General features: G+C 44.2%; 2 protein-coding genes across 9 annotated transcripts; one reads left to right on the top strand and one right to left on the bottom strand.

Annotated features, from left to right (window-relative positions):
- The first annotated feature begins 251 nt into the window (after window positions 1-251).
- Window positions 252-6,335, top strand: AKAP14 (A-kinase anchoring protein 14). Of its 8 annotated transcripts, none has more exons than XM_084639972.1 (7): window positions 252-370; window positions 713-743; window positions 822-942; window positions 1,033-1,124; window positions 4,296-4,475; window positions 5,249-5,301; window positions 6,159-6,335. In XM_084639972.1, exons 1-7 carry the CDS (start codon window positions 288-290, stop codon window positions 6,241-6,243), a joined length of 645 nt encoding a protein of 214 aa, XP_084496098.1. In that variant the 5' UTR covers window positions 252-287; the 3' UTR covers window positions 6,244-6,335. The 8 variants fall into 8 exon arrangements, 7 of the variants coding, with proteins under 7 accessions (XP_084496098.1, XP_084496097.1, XP_084496099.1 ...); XM_084639971.1 differs by having other exon boundaries at window positions 4,293-4,475; XM_084639973.1 differs by having other exon boundaries at window positions 253-370; window positions 4,293-4,475; window positions 5,249-5,263.
- A 580-nt stretch (window positions 6,336-6,915) lies between these two features.
- Window positions 6,916-14,766, bottom strand: NKAP (NFKB activating protein). The gene is made up of 9 exons (XM_084639565.1): window positions 14,301-14,766; window positions 13,064-13,144; window positions 12,577-12,653; window positions 12,228-12,347; window positions 10,335-10,377; window positions 9,761-9,876; window positions 9,514-9,589; window positions 8,549-8,698; window positions 6,916-8,020 (listed from the first exon to the last, which is right to left on the bottom strand). Exons 1-9 carry the CDS (start codon window positions 14,651-14,653, stop codon window positions 7,846-7,848), a joined length of 1,191 nt encoding a protein of 396 aa, XP_084495691.1. The 5' UTR covers window positions 14,654-14,766; the 3' UTR covers window positions 6,916-7,845.
- Window positions 14,767-15,329: the final 563 nt, after the last annotated feature.

The following is a 15,329-nucleotide window of genomic DNA, read 5'->3' as shown; positions in this document are numbered from 1 at the left end:
AGCACAAGCAGAAAGGAAGACAGAGTTTGCTCCATGGAGCTCCAGTCCAAGGGCCTGATCCTGCTCAGTGGGAGCAGAACGGGAACCCCCCCCTTGACACTGACAATATCTGCACAGCCATGATGCCGGTGCTGAATAGCTAAACTTTAAGCAATTATTTTTCTTGTTTTAAAACACAATGGAATGCCTGTACATCTACTCTGATTTTCTATTGGCTGCCAGCAGTGTTGCCTGGTGACGGCTGTGTGCAAACACTCTTTTAAGGAACCCAGAGAGCCAGCTGCTTAATGAGCCCTGGGAATCTGCAGGCTACAGGGGATAGAGCAGATCCCAGCACTAAGGAAAAAACCTGTAAGGTGCATTCAGACAGGTAGGCATGAGAGCAATTCCACTCTCTCCCCCTGAAATCTGAAGAATCTAGTGCCACATTTGAGGCTCAGGCCTGATGCCCCAGGAATATCACCACTCTCTTGTCAGTGGGACCTGCCAGCTAAATCCCTGAACTTCCCTCTGCATATTACTGCAGCAAAGAGCTCAGCCCAATGCACTAAACCTATCTGGTTTATGAGAGTAGGAGAGGCTGCTTTCTAATATTGGAAGGGAGATATTTTAGGACCAGACTTTGGTGTGGGTATATACAGGGAATGAGGGGTCAGAGGCTATAAGAGAATTAACCAATGAAAGCAGCTGCTGTTTTGCTATCTCTTTCCAGATCAGCTGAAGGTCTGTTGGGGGTAGACAAGGTAAGAAAGCCCAGCTCTACCCAAGTTTCATGTATTGACCTTCTCGTAGTGAACTTGTCAATTTCTCTCTCTCTAAAGCTGATGATAATGGGTGTGGGAGATGAAGATGCTGTCATCAAGGAAAAAGCACAGATTTTAATTGAGGATGTAATCAGGGATGCAAAAGAGCATCTTCGAGATTTGCAAGAAAAAGAGAGAGGTATTGAAATACAGAGCCTGCTCCATTGAAAGTCCTTTAGCGTGTCAGAGCCCCATCAAGCAGCTTAAGCAGTATATTGTCTGTTTGCAGAAGCTGAGTACATCATCCAAAACATTCAATGGACCTCATGCAAGGACTTTACAGTGGAGAGGGGACAGCAGCAAATTGAGGAATACATGTCAGTAAGTTACAGAGCCATTCTTTCATTCAGTATAGCTGTAAATGCACCGAGCCAACATGGCCTGCTCCCTCTGAAGTTGATGAGCGAAGTTACGATCTATTATTTATTGCTGGTAGTACTTACAGTCTACTTTCCAAATGGAGGCCCAGCACCCTTTGTCCAGATGTGTTTGTAGAGCAGTCTACCTTTACAGTGCCCCATAAGTGTGGGGGGGACGGGAGGGGGTTTGAACTTCTCCACCTGACTCAATGGTGGCAGCCTAACAACTTGAGAGCTTTGAACACCCACTGAGATGTCACTTGAGTCATGCAGAGAAGGTGCTTGGACATTTTCTGGAGCTTGGTTCTGTTCCCTGATCGCTCCGAATACTCCTTTTGTACTTCTGAAACCCTTCTCACTGTTTTGGGCATCCTGCCCCCAATTCGCTTCCTCAGCAGGCCTTTTAACTACTCAATGGCACCCTTGGGTGGCTTTCCAATTGGTCGGAATGCCCTCTCTCCTCATGTGCTTGGGTGCTCTCCATTTCCTTATTGTTCCTATCTGCAAAACTCAGTGTCCTAATGGCCTTTGGATGAGACTCAGGTACGCCCATGCAGTGAAATTGCCTTTGGAAGCTTAGGCTCAGCTCCTCACAGATATTTATTTGCAGTCAATGGGAGTTAGGCACCTAAGCCCTTCTGAGGACCTGGGTTTAGACTATCTAATAGGTTCTTTTTCACTGTCACCTTCACTAGACAGCTTTTCACAAATATTACATGAAAAATCCAAGAACCTGAATAGAGCTTAAAGTACAGCTGAGGGTCTAATGCCCTATGAATACAGGAAATGCCAAAGCAGAAGACAGCACTGTTTCCTCTGGTGTAGTGGATTGCTTGCCTCCAGTGAAAAGAAAAGGAGTACTTGTGGCACCTTAGAGCCTAACCAATTTATTTGAGCATAAGCTTTCGTGAGCTACGGCTCACTTCATTGGATGTATACTGTGGAAAGTGTAGAAGATCTTGTTATATACACACAAAAAGCATGAAAAAATACTTCCTCCCACCCCCCTCTCCTGCTGGTAATAGCTTATCTAAAGTGATCACTCTCCTTACAATGTGTATGATAATCAAGTTGGGCTAATTCCAGCACAAATCCAGGTTTTCTCCCCCCCCCCAACTCACTCTCCTGCTGGTAATATATATCCAAAGTGACCACTCTCCTTACATTGTGTATGATAATCAAGGTGGGCCATTTCCAGCACAAATCCAGGGTTTAACAAGAACATCTGGGGGAGGGGGGTAGGAAAAAGCAAGGGGAAATTGGCTACCTTGCATAATGACTAAGCCACTCCCAGTCTCTATTCAAGCCTAAGTTAATTGTATCCAATTTGCAAATGAATTCCAATTCAGCAGTTTCTCGCTGGAGTCTGGATTTGAAGGTTTTTTGTTGTAAAATAGCGACTTTCATGTCTGTAATCGCGTGACCAGAGAGATTGAAGTGTTCTCCGACTGGTTTATGAATGTTATAATTCTTGACATCTGATTTGTGTCCATTTATTCTTTTACGTAGAGACTGTCCAGTTTGACCAATGTACATGGCGGAGGGGCATTGCTGGCACATGATGGCATATATCACATTGGTGGATGTGCAGGTGAACGAGCCTCTGATAGTGTGGCTGATGTGATTAGGCCCTGTGATGGTGTCCCCTGAATAGATATGTGGGCACAGTTGGCAACAGGCTTTGTTGCAAGGATAGGTTCCTGGGTTAGTGGTTCTGTTGTGTGGTATGTAGTTGCTGGTGAGTATTTGCTTCAGGTTGGGGGGCTGTCTGTAGGCAAGGACTGGCCTGTCTCCCAAGATTTGTGAGAGTGTTGGGTCATCCTTCAGGATAGGTTGTAGATCCTTAATAATGCGTTGGAGGGGTTTTAGTTGGGGGCTGAAGGTGACGGCTAGTGGCGTTCTGTTATTTTCTTCGTTAGGCCTGTCCTGTTTTAGGTGACTTCTGGGAACTCTTCTGGCTCTATCAATCTGTTTCTTCACTTCCACAGGTGGGTATTGTAGTTGTAAGAATGCTTGATAGAGATCTTGTAGGTGTCTGTCTCTGTCTGAGGGGTTGGAGCAAATGCGGTTGTATTGCAGAGCTTGGCTGTAGACAATGGATCGTGTGGTGTGGTCAGGGTGAGAGCTGGAGGCATGTAGGTAGGAATAGCGGTCAGTAGGTTTCCGGTATAGGGTGGTGTTTATGTGACCATTGTTTATTAGCACTGTAGTGTCCAGGAAGTGGATCTCTTGTGTGGACTGGACCAGGCTGAGGTTGATGGTGGGATGGAAATTGTTGAAATCATGGTGGAATTCCTCAAGGGCTTCTTTTCCATGGGTCCAGACGATGATGTCATCAATATAGCGCAAGTAGAGTAGGGGCTTTAGGGGATGAGAGCTGAGGAAGCGTTGTTCTAAATCAGCCATAAAAATGTTGGCATACTGTGGGGCCATGCGGGTACCCATAGCAGTGCCGCTGATCTGAAGGTATACATTGTCCCCAAATGTAAGATAGTTATGGGTAAGGACAAAGTCACAAAATTCAGCCACCAGGTTAGCCGTGACATTATCGGGGATAGTGTTCTTGACGGCTTGTAGTCCATCTTTGTGTGGAATGTTGGTGTAGAGGGCTTCTACATCCATAGTAGCCAGGATGGTGTTATCAGGAAGATCACCGATGGATTGTAGTTTCCTCAGGAAGTCAGTGGTGTCTCGAAGGTAGCTGGGAGTGCTGGTAGCGTGGGGCCTGAGGAGTGCCACAAATTAGAAATGCACCAGATCAACTACGGTAGGCAATATTGAATGAAGAAACATCCTTCTGAATTCTACAGCCTTTTTGCTTGGAAGCATTAGGATGACAACCCAGCTAACTTTAACTTGCCTTCTGTTATTACAAACGCTGCTCTGTGTACATTGAATCTTCTAGGAATCTTGTTAAACTATTTGCCTCAGTAATATGCTGTAGAAATAAGTTCTTGAGGTGACTGTGATTAGACAGTTTTTAAAAGTAGCATTTCCTTTTTACCATGTCCCCTCAATCTTGATGTGTGTGGCAGAGTTAAACAAGAGCAACTCAATCTCTTTTTTTCCCCACTTCCCTTAAGTCATCTGTACTAGAGAGTGGAAGACTTATAGTGTGGTGTATGTTCAGCAGACGTGGGAGTTTCATGGGAGCTGGCTTCACTGGTCAGACTACCTCCAGGAACAAGAATTGACGTACAGCAAGAGGTACCACTACCGGGTTCGCTGGAGCATCCCAACATGCAGGAAGCCCATCCCACGAACAACAGCATGCATCTATTTCATCATTGAGATCTCCAAAATTAAACCACCTGTACGTATTTAAAGTGTTACTCAACCATCTCATTTTCCCCTTTGAAATGTGAAAGTAAAAAAATTTCACTTTACTCCCTCTGTGGAATGAGAAAGCAGTAAATTAAATTATTACAGTATGTAAGGTGGGAGGGCTGTCAAAATTTGTCCGAGTAAGTGATACTGCACAAGTGATTAGATCAATACTTGATCCCTGTCAAGATTCTGGTTTGAATCGGTCTCTCTGCAAAATGAGAAAACATCCTATAATGTGCTGTGACTAATATTCCAGGAAGGGGCCTGTGATATGAATGCTACAACCTGAGAGACCCTCACTAAAACTGATAGTTCTTTGGCCTTCCCTCCCCTTCGCTGCTAAAATGTAACCTTAGAGTGCGTGCTACTGTGGTCCTTTCATTCATTTTATATTGTTTGCAAATGTGCTGTAATACTATGAAGAACTATCACAAAACTAAATGTCAAAATAATTGAAGTTTTCACTGACCCATCTGACTTCCTTTGATGGTTTTTGCTTACTCACTCAGTTGCAATTCTGTGGTTTGTCCAGTAGAGCTCCCACTCTGTAATACGACTTGGTAAAGTCTAGCTGTCTGGCTCGAGGAAGACTTAGATTTGTGTGTAAGCAAATACCTTCTGCTCTTAGAATAAGATAACGGATGACATTGTTCTAGCCACGCAACCTTTTACAAAAGAGAATTGTAATGGATAAAAACGCCTACTTTAACTGTACTCTCGGAAATGTCTGAACTGTACCCCCACTTTCATCTATTGCAGACCTTGCCAGTTGAGGTATTCTTCATTTTGGAATCAAATAGGTTCATTCACAGGTATATTTTTTTCTGTAGCTTTTTTTAAAGCAATGAACCAGTGTAGAAGGGCCCTAGCAACGGTGCATAAACCATGGTTAATTTCAGGTATGTCCAGCTATATTAGAAATGGGTACAGATAGGCCCCACCCCACCATAGCTGAGTGTGTCAGGGAATCAGCGCCAGCAGGCTGATGCTGTCTGGCCCTGCCCTGCTATTGGCTGCTCTAACTTACACCAGCTGAGGATCTTGTGTTTTGGCCATACTCTCCACCAGGGCTCAGTGGTTGTGACATAAGTCAACTATGGTGACACTACAAATTCTGGGGCCTCCCCCCAGGGAAAATTCCAGGCTGTTTCTGGCATTTGTGGCACCATACGGGTGAAGCGGGGCTAAGAGTCTAATCCTTGAGGTGTATGTGGAATGCTAATAACAACTCACAGCCTTATACAAACTGGGAGCCCAACCTAGCTCCACTAGCATTCGAACAAGATCTACGTAAATTTATCTTTTTATATCCCAAGCAAGTTGTAGGACAGCGCTTCAGCAGAGGCAGGAAAGTGAGCTGGCTATAGCCGAGTTCTTAAAAAAAAATCCTGTCTATGCGACTCAGGGAAACCACACTAAAATCCCACCAGCAAAAAAACACTCAAACCCCACCGAGCTAGCATAGTTCTTTATCCCAGCATGTACATGTTCCATGGGTGTCTATTTCCTGCGTACTGAATTAGTGATGGATTTACACAGGCCTAAAAAGCCTCATTCTTCCAGGGGATAGGCTTGCCCACTTCAAAGGGCCTCCTTCCAGCTGCCAGAACTCTGATTTGCAGCTGACTGCTACCATTATTCTTACACTGGTTTGTTCTGTTTTTTCTAGACCAGGACAGTGTCGGTTTAGGGAAAAGTGGCTCAAAGACATCATTGAAAGCAAGAAAATTCTCATGGACAGCATAACTTTCTAAATAAACATTTGCTTCAGATTAAATCCAATTCAAAAGGGCACCTACAATATGTTGGTGTTATATGGAAATAAACTAAGGGCACTGGAACAGGCTTTTTTGTTTTGCCTTTCCTTCTCTTTTACTAGCTCTTCTGAATTAGATCGTACAAGAATGGTACCTGGCTACTAAATCATGAACACATGTTTTAAATTAGTGTGACAATAACATCGACAGCTTAAGGACCTGATCTTGCAACTGGCTCTGCACGGACACATAGGAAACACCAGCAGAAGAGAGTTCCAAGATCAGGATATACATAGTTTAAAATGATGAGAGGTAGGTTAAGCCTAATGTTATGTTAAAACAAGGTTTATAAATCGAACAGAAGTGGATAACAGGATTTCTAAAGTTTTTATGGAAACCTACTACAGGGTGTAAGTATTTCTACCCCTCAGAACTAGAAACCAGGGATTTTAAAAGTACATTCAGACGCTATTTTACTTTTTTTTTTTTTTTTTTAAAAAAGTATATAAGAAAGAATAAGTCAAAGGATATACAGGATACTCATTTTGGAAATATGATGACCAGATGGCAATGGGGGAATACTGGATAAGAATTGATCAGGAGTAGGCCTCTAACCGCAAATCTTAAGAGATTAATACTACTGAAAAAAGAAAATTAAAATACAAGGAGTTAAAATCGTAAGGGTTTAATCTAGAAGATTTCCAAGAGGAAAGAAATTCAGAACTGGAATTAAAATCCATCTTCTGTTACTACTTATATATTTCCAGGACTTCTAAACACTGGTTACTACTGCCCCGCACCTGAGAGATATATCTATGTACAGCAGTTAAGCAGAGAAGGAGACAAGCTTTTAGTTCTTTCATTCAGTGTCCTGGGATTTTGGAGGTTCTAGGCCAGACCCTTAAAGTTACTACTTCTATAATATACACTGCTTGTGATCTTTTTTAAAATAGTTGAAACCAAGATCTATTAAATTACAAATATATTTCTATTTACAAATGGAATCTGAACCACAAGCCATGAAGTGAGTTTTCTTCCTCAAAACAACTAAAAGGAAACCATAAATGTACAGTGTGTAAAGAACTTTTCGCAATTGCATCATAAATGAACAATCATCAAATCTAAATGGCTATTTAGGAATTCCTTATTTTTTGCTACTAATAGTAGTCTGTTCATGGTGGTGAAGTCTAGTCTGATTTTGTCCATGATGATTAACCAAAATAAATGGAAGATAGTTATGTTTCATTTCACCAGCAGCAGCCCAGCTGATGATGGTATCCTGTTGTGTCCATATCCAGGTCTAATACAGTGCATTACCATCTTGTAGAATCATGAATCTCCCTGAGTACTCCTCAGTCTCATTCAGGATTCTGTACTTCCCCTAATGGCAGTTGCCTACAGCTGGTGAACGAGTTGTCCAAGAAAGCCTGCTAAGGGTGATTATTTCTTGATACAAATGATCCAGTCCTGAGAAATGCATCCCATCGGGTGGAAGGCACTGCAGTACTTTACAGCTGTTTCCAAGTCACAAGAAGGTGATAGCCACTGTTTACTACAATCCGTGCTGTACAATTGGGGGGAAAAAAAGTGGGGGTGGAGTTATTTGTCTTCTTTGCCCTTAGTCTTTCTGTAGACCATCTCCCGGAAGCTAGCCAGGATCTTGTTCTCTCGCTTCCGTCTCTCCTCCTGGTTGAAAGATGCCAGAGCTCTCTTCTCATCGGCACTGTAGATCTGGTTCTCTTTACGCAGACGCACAGCTTCCATTCGGCGATGCCTGAGGAGAACATTGCATTTGTCAGGAGGCAAAAAACCATTTATCCGTACCCTCTTTGGGAGACTATTTCCCCACCCCGCATTGCACAGCCTACACTGCCTGTCCTATTATCCAATATGCTATCTGGAACTCACCAACACTGCCGTCTCTATTATCTAACCATCAGGCTTCCAGTGATCTGAACTCAGACTATATTTACATTCTAGTGCGATTATAATACCTAGCTCTTATATCGTGATTTTTCATCTGTAGACCTCGAAGAAGTTTCCAAAGGAGGTCTGAATCAGTATTCCCATTTTACAGAGGGGAAACTACTGCAAAGTATATTTGTCCTTGGGAAAACATACCTGTAACAAACTTACTGTAGATCAGCAGAGATGAACAAGTATGTTTGTAGTCGCAGACTGTTTAACCTTTTTGATTGTTGCATAATATACACACGTAGCAACTTTTCTTTGGTGCTTTCAACTGGGTCTCCTACGCAGTCGTAAATCTCACCCTAAGTATCATCATCAAAAAAACCCCTACCTGCTACCACTCATCACATAACCAGAGCTCTCGAACGATGCGATCTCTTCACTGGTCAGGCCAATTTCACCTCTTCGAGGGATGCGTTTTCCAGCCTTTACGTACTCTGCCATAGCTGCACCTTCACCAGGCAGCAAAGCGTGGCCATAGCTTTAATTAAAAAAAAAAAAAGTCATCAGTTTCAAACTGAAGCAGTCACAAGAGTAATTAAATCCATGAGCGAACGCAGAGGAGCCCTGATAAATCTAGCACTGAGAACTCAACAAAGTGATATGTATTTCATGCAACCAGAGCAGCAACAGAATTAAGTTTGTTCAAACTCTTGGACATGACATACTGGAACACTTGCTCCCATGCTGGATTTCCAGACTCACTGAAGCAAGGAAGTTTGTAACAAAAGGTTCCATTTACTGCAGGACGGCCTTCCTCTGGGCGGACACGTTACTGAAACATTACTGGTGCTCTGGGACAGCTGAAGCGGAAGGGTCACTAAAAGTAACTCACTTGACATCTCGCTATTCATCACCCTATATAGCCATTTCTCCAGTTAATGTCTGTGCTTCCTTTATTCTGGCAGTTTCCATCAATGAGAGAGATTGTAAGTCATGAGCTGAATCAAAAATTAATTAATTATAATGGAGAATTTGATTTAATGGTAAACTGGAATAAAGTCACCACATTGCAGAAAGTATTTGAAAAAATAATACTGTAACATGGCCACTCTATTGAAAACAATGTAACAAACTGCCTAACAAAAGTTACCAGGTACACATACTGCAAGTTCTAGCTGATTTCAGTAGGTTTTCAGTTTAAGAATAAAACACAGATTTAGTGCCTCTAACAAATGAAAGTCTGCGAGAAAACATCACCTTCACTCCTGGCTACAGGTACTATCTGGCATGGCAACCTTCATGTTTATTTTCCTTGATTTGATCTGTTTGTGTAAATCATATATGACTACTTACTTCAAAGGCCTATCATCTTGAGATGCATGCATTTTTGGAGCTTCTGGTCCAATTAAATTATCAGCGTCTGTATTTTCTGCAATACAAATAATCACAAATATTATTACTTTACCCTCTGCTTTGCACAAATCTGTCACACACCTGATTAAGTCAGGTCAGTTACACAGGACATCAACATATCATCAACTGATATGACTGAACACAATACCTAGGAGTTTAACACAAGTGTTAAATAGAAAGAACCTACTTGATCTCTCAATCCAGAGATCATCCCCTTGAAGAGCTTCATCATCAGAATCTTCACTACTTGAATCACTGGATTTTTTCCTACTCCTCTTACTCTTCTTTTTCTTAGACTTCTTTCTGTAACGAAGTTAAAGATGAGACAGACAGACATTTATATGCCTAACAGGGAAAAGGGAATAGTGCTAGAGGCCAGGCTTACTTGATCAATTTTTCAAGCAGCATCCCAGTGGAGGGTTCAATTGGTATCTATCTGTTCAGTAAGTCACAAAAAACATTTCATTCTACAGATCCAGCAAGTACCATTGTGGGTCTTCCACACACCATTCTTTGGCAGATTCGTCTTTAAAGTTTGGACTGGGTCCTTCATTAGCCAGAATTCAGTTGGTCTGAGGTAGAGTCATGAAGATTCTGAAGTGAGGCTATTACATGATACCATGGGCCTCTTAACTACAGGAGACACAGAAGTGTTGGCCCTTCCTTACTCATCAGCTAGGGAAACAGTATCATAATACCGCTGTTCTCTCATGGAAGACACATACAGATTTGAAAGCAATATTTTAAGAGACTGCTCTTACTTTCTATGTTTCTTTTTCTTCTTTGTTTTCTTTTTATCTTCATCTGAAAAATCAAACATACAATCACCAAAAAAGCCCACGGTAATAAAATGAAGAAAGTACCGCACTTTATTGGAAATATAACCCGCCCCACACAACAGCAGCTAAAGTAAGGTGGAGAGAACTGGTCTTGCAACATTGAGCTACTCACCTGGGATAAAAGTAGAAATGCCTCTGAATTCCTCAGTTCACCCTACACCAGAATGGCTTAGTGATTAGCTACTACTCATGGGGGAATTCTGCACCACTGTGCATATGCAGAATTCATATCCAGTGCAGAATTTTTTCGCCCATAGAAAATACATTCTGCTGAGAAGTGCTGCAGTTACGTCTTTCACCCATCATAGGCCGCTGTGGCGCCAGAACAGGCTGCTGCATTCATCGCAGCACCCTGTCAGTGGCGCCAGTTTAGGATAGAGTGGGGCACATCAAGCTGCTGGGGGGGGGGGGGGGTTGTGTCACAGACTGGGGTTCAAAAGGGCTAGTGTGGTATGTGCAGGGAATTGACTGGGCACAGGCTCAGGAACTACTGGGGTGACAGCACTGAGCCAGGGGCTGAATGTGAGAGGTGCTGCAGGGATACATGGGGACAGGGGCAAATGTGCCTGACTGAATGGGAGAGGCTTGGAGTGGGCCAGGGTCTGCATGGGGGAGACTCCCCAACTCTTTAACAATCCCCACCCTTGAAAGCCCCATGCCCATGTTTCATACTTCTCCCATCCACACCCAACCCTCCAGGTTCACTCCCAGGCTCCTCTCCCTGAGCTCCATTACCCAACTCCCCCAAGGCTTTGCACTGCTTCTGAGGGGTGTGGGAAATATGTTTCTGTATTGTAGTTTAAATGAATTACTTGAAGTTCTGTATTAATATGCCTAGTAAGGAATCTATTTGTCAAAAAAACATTACCTGAATCTTTTTTTTTTGGTCTGTATTGTTACAGACATACTTGCTGACAGGTATTTTGAAATAAATTACCAAAATAATTGAAACTGGCGTGATTGTATTGTGTTATTTTGACAAATAAAATACGGAGAATTTGCAGAATTCTAAAATATTGAGCACAGAATTCCCGCAGGAGTAACCGTGCATTAGAGGGGAGGGTCTCAATTCCAGGTCATTTACAATATCCAAACACAGTCAAAACAATATTATTCAATTCAATGAGGTGTACTCATATACTATCACCACCTGAACGGAAATGCCTGATGGATTAAATTCAGGATACCATTCCCTGATGGCCAAACCCCATGTACAGGAACAAGAGACACTGCAAACTCAACAGAACAATGAAAGAATTTAAAATAAAGGATTAGTGATTAATTTCTATCGGAATGGCTACTGAAGTCCAGCAACAGAGGCTGTATGTTGCCTCTGGTCTAGAATGTTGTGACTTCACATCCTGCACAAAGTGGATTAGGGCTGAGAGACTTCACAGAGGATGTGTTTTGAGGAAACATTTGAGTAGAGAGGGTGGTTATTTGGTGCACAGGAACAGAGGCTATTCTAAATAAAAGAGGTAGCACTGAGATGAGAATGAGAAAAGGGCACAAAGGGAAACCGTTCAACATTAGTCTTGAATAGAGCCAGAAAAAATTAGAGCTTAACACAGGTACAAGTAGAATTAAAAAAAGCTTCACTACAATTTATATGGATCTTGGGACAAGAGAAAAATTTGTCTTCAGAACGTATTCTGTAGGTCAACAGATTTTTTTTCCCATAATGAGCAACTAATGTATGAAATCCCAGAATGTCACGAGGATGCCAGCACAACAGATGCAATATTCCACATGATTATAAAGAACACATACAATAGGTTTCAGACCATATAGTTTAATAGAAGCCTTTTTTCTTACCACTGGTGTTTAGCTCAGACTCAGACTCGCTGTCACTGTCCCCAGAATGCTTTCTGTGTTTTCTTTTGGATCTCTTTCTTTTCTTTTCCTTTTTCTTCTTCTTCTTCTTCTTTCTCTCTTCTGTAAAGATTTAAAAAGAGAATGTTACCTGCAAGATGATTATAGTCTGGCACTCCATTAATATTTTTGGATCCTAGTATGCTAGCATCCCCCTCTCATGGAACTCTATCGTGCCGGCTTTGCTGAGTCCTACTGAAGTCAGTAGAGTTCTTTGTAAGTAAGGTGAATAGATTCTAACCCTCAATCTTCTGTTAGTGTGCAAACAACTTCTATGGTCAAAACGAAATACCTTCTGAACTGGAATCTGAAGAGCTACTCTTCTTAGATTTCGCCTCCTCATCTTCTACTGGGGTATGCTCATCAGAACTGAACAGAAACAAAAATATCTTAATTATGCAATATGATTTGAAGTGCAGATTATTTATCCAAAATCAAACACACATATAATTGTTTGAAGATTCAGAGCCTGTGTTAGTAATGAATGAAACCATTAAATAGCTAATATTTGAGTCACTCTCTGAACCACAAGACAACATTATTTGATCTACAACTGCTGAAACCTCATGTAATTGATCTGTTGGGATTATATGAAAAATCGTATCCAGCTATGACTGTTTAGTGATTTAACTTTGGAGACGCATAATATGAAATATAAAAAAAGCAGAACAAGAACATTTCTGTAAAGTAATAGTAACATTTAATAACAATACTATTTTAACATAAGACTCCAGACCAGAGTTCCTGAAGGAGAAAAACCCGCAAGAGAAATTACTTACTCTGGGTCAGGAACCTTTGGTGACAGTCCCCAGACTTCAGGTGCTCCCAGTTCACCAATCCTCTCTCTCTCATTTAGTCTCCTGTAAAGGCAGATACTGCATTAAAACCTAATGTGCTAATATTCGAAACCTGAGTAGTTTGTGTTTAGCAGCATTTCTAGACTCTGAAATTAGATTTTGTGAAAGGATATTTTCTTCACTTTAGTATTTAAAATTTGTTTATTCCCTCCAAAACCAAGACTTAATTCAATGTTAGTTTTCTCAGTCACCAAGGAGACGGGAACCAATGCAGGTCTGAGAAATCTTAAAGTGGACCTCTGCAAGTTTCAGTTAACCCTCAGACTTTGTAGCCTAGTAAAACAGGATTTTTGGCCACATATGTAATGTTTCAAATGAATTGTCTTAGGAAGTGGATGTAATCATCACAGATAGACACATTATTTGTTATTATGAAAACTAAAAGGCAAATGTAACTAGTCTGTGGCAAATTATTGCACGAGACATCCCTCTGGCTGCCCTGATCTATAAAATGGAAAATATAATCTGTAGAGACAACAAATTCCAATATGTGATGGTTTGCTTTTGAGCAGAACCATCCATTGCATGTTCACACTTGTCATCGCTGTAGGCTGTATTATTTCCAAGCTTGTCACCGCTGCAGGCTATCCAAGATAGCTTAATGAGCTGGGCCCTATCATACCTGTGGGGCTACACCATTACATTAATACAGATGACTCAAATCTACTTCATTTCATGTCCTTTGGAGCTCCTAATTACCTCCCCCACAGTTTCTTTAATGGATAAAATTAAGGCAAAACTGACAAAGTCTCCCAAAAACGAAGGTGGAACAAGCAATGAATCTGGTCGCTAAGTGGTGAGCAGCCATGGGTCATTTAAAACAAGACTGGAGAAGGCACTTAAAAATACTCTGCAGGGAACACTCCTCCACTTGGAAAAAGGGAGGGTCTCTCATGTCTGTGGGACCAAGGATAGTGGACAGAGAGAGGAGGCTGCAGGGACCATATAGCCAGAGCGTGGGTGGGATGGACCCTGGGTGCGTTGCCAGGGTTGGGGGTCTGGTTCTTGGCGTGGGGGCCAGGGCAGGGTGTCCGACGATCAGGGATGAGAGGACGGTGCTGTTTCGAGATGGCTGAGGCTGGTTCTTGCCCCTGCCTCTCCTCACAACACCCTGGCTCGGGTCGGGGGGCGACTCGGGGGCCCGGGGTTAGGGGCTCGCCTCAACCGCAGGATCTCCTCCTTCTCCTTCTCGTAGTAGTCCGGCCACTGCTTCCCGCCGCCGCCGTGGTGATGGTGCCCGTGGTGAGCGGAGGAGGAGCGCGGCCCGCCCGGCGTGCGCTCCCGGGAGCGGGACCAGCTGCGGCTCCGCCGGTGGCCCAAGTGCTTCACGCCGTTGCGCTCCCGGGACCGCGACCTCCTGCCCCGCTTCTCGGGAGACGCAGGTCGGTGGGGGCGGCTGGGTCTCGGGGGTGAGGGGCTCGCCGAGGAGCTGCTGCTGCTGCCGCTGCTGCCGCCCTTCCGCCGGGAGCCTGGGGAGCCTTGGGGGCTTCGAGACCGGGACACCGGGGCCATCACGGCCTCCCCGGGCCGGGACCAGGAGAAGCCTCCCGGGTTGCTATCCTAGCGCCAGCAGCGACCGCGGGGTACTTCCGGGTGGCGCACTAGTGAACCACCCCGTGCACCACCACTTCCGGTCGCTGCACTCGTCCCTCGTAACTAAGAAAGTACTTCCGGGTACCTCCATTGACATCCGCCCCCAGGGAAACAACTTCCGAGTGCTACCGCCAAACCCTTCCGGTGCTCGTGCCAAGAGGAAAGGAACATCCGAGTGCACACACACTAGCTCACCGCACGGCAACGAGGCTGTGTGGTTTGGTTCCTAGGCCAGGTTTCGTTGCGGGATGCACGAGAAGGGGCAGGGGGCCGAAGGGCCCGGTAAGGAGACGGACGCGGTGCGGGGAACGAGGGGAGGAGCGCAGCCGGGGCAGCGCCCCGCGGGCCCCATCTGGCAGCCGGGCAGCCTGGCCCCCCACGCGCGGGAGCCGAGGTGGGAGGGCACAGGAGCGACCCCCCACGCGGGTGCAGGGGAAACAGCCCGCCCTGTGGCGAGGGGGCAGGACGGGAGCTCAACACCCCCACCCACCACACCCCGCCCCCTGCTGGGGATGGGGTCCCCCCCCCCCGGTTCCGGGGAGGGGGCGGGCCTGAGCCCCTGTGGAGGAGCAAGAGCCAGTGACCCTGCCCGCAG

Source organism: Lepidochelys olivacea, assembly GCF_965140295.1.
Source record: "Lepidochelys olivacea isolate rLepOli2 genome assembly, chromosome: 9".
NCBI classification, from domain to species: Eukaryota; Metazoa; Chordata; order Testudines; family Cheloniidae; genus Lepidochelys; species Lepidochelys olivacea.
Note: the sequence above shows the minus strand (reverse complement) of the source record. Positions and strands in the feature narration are given on the sequence as shown.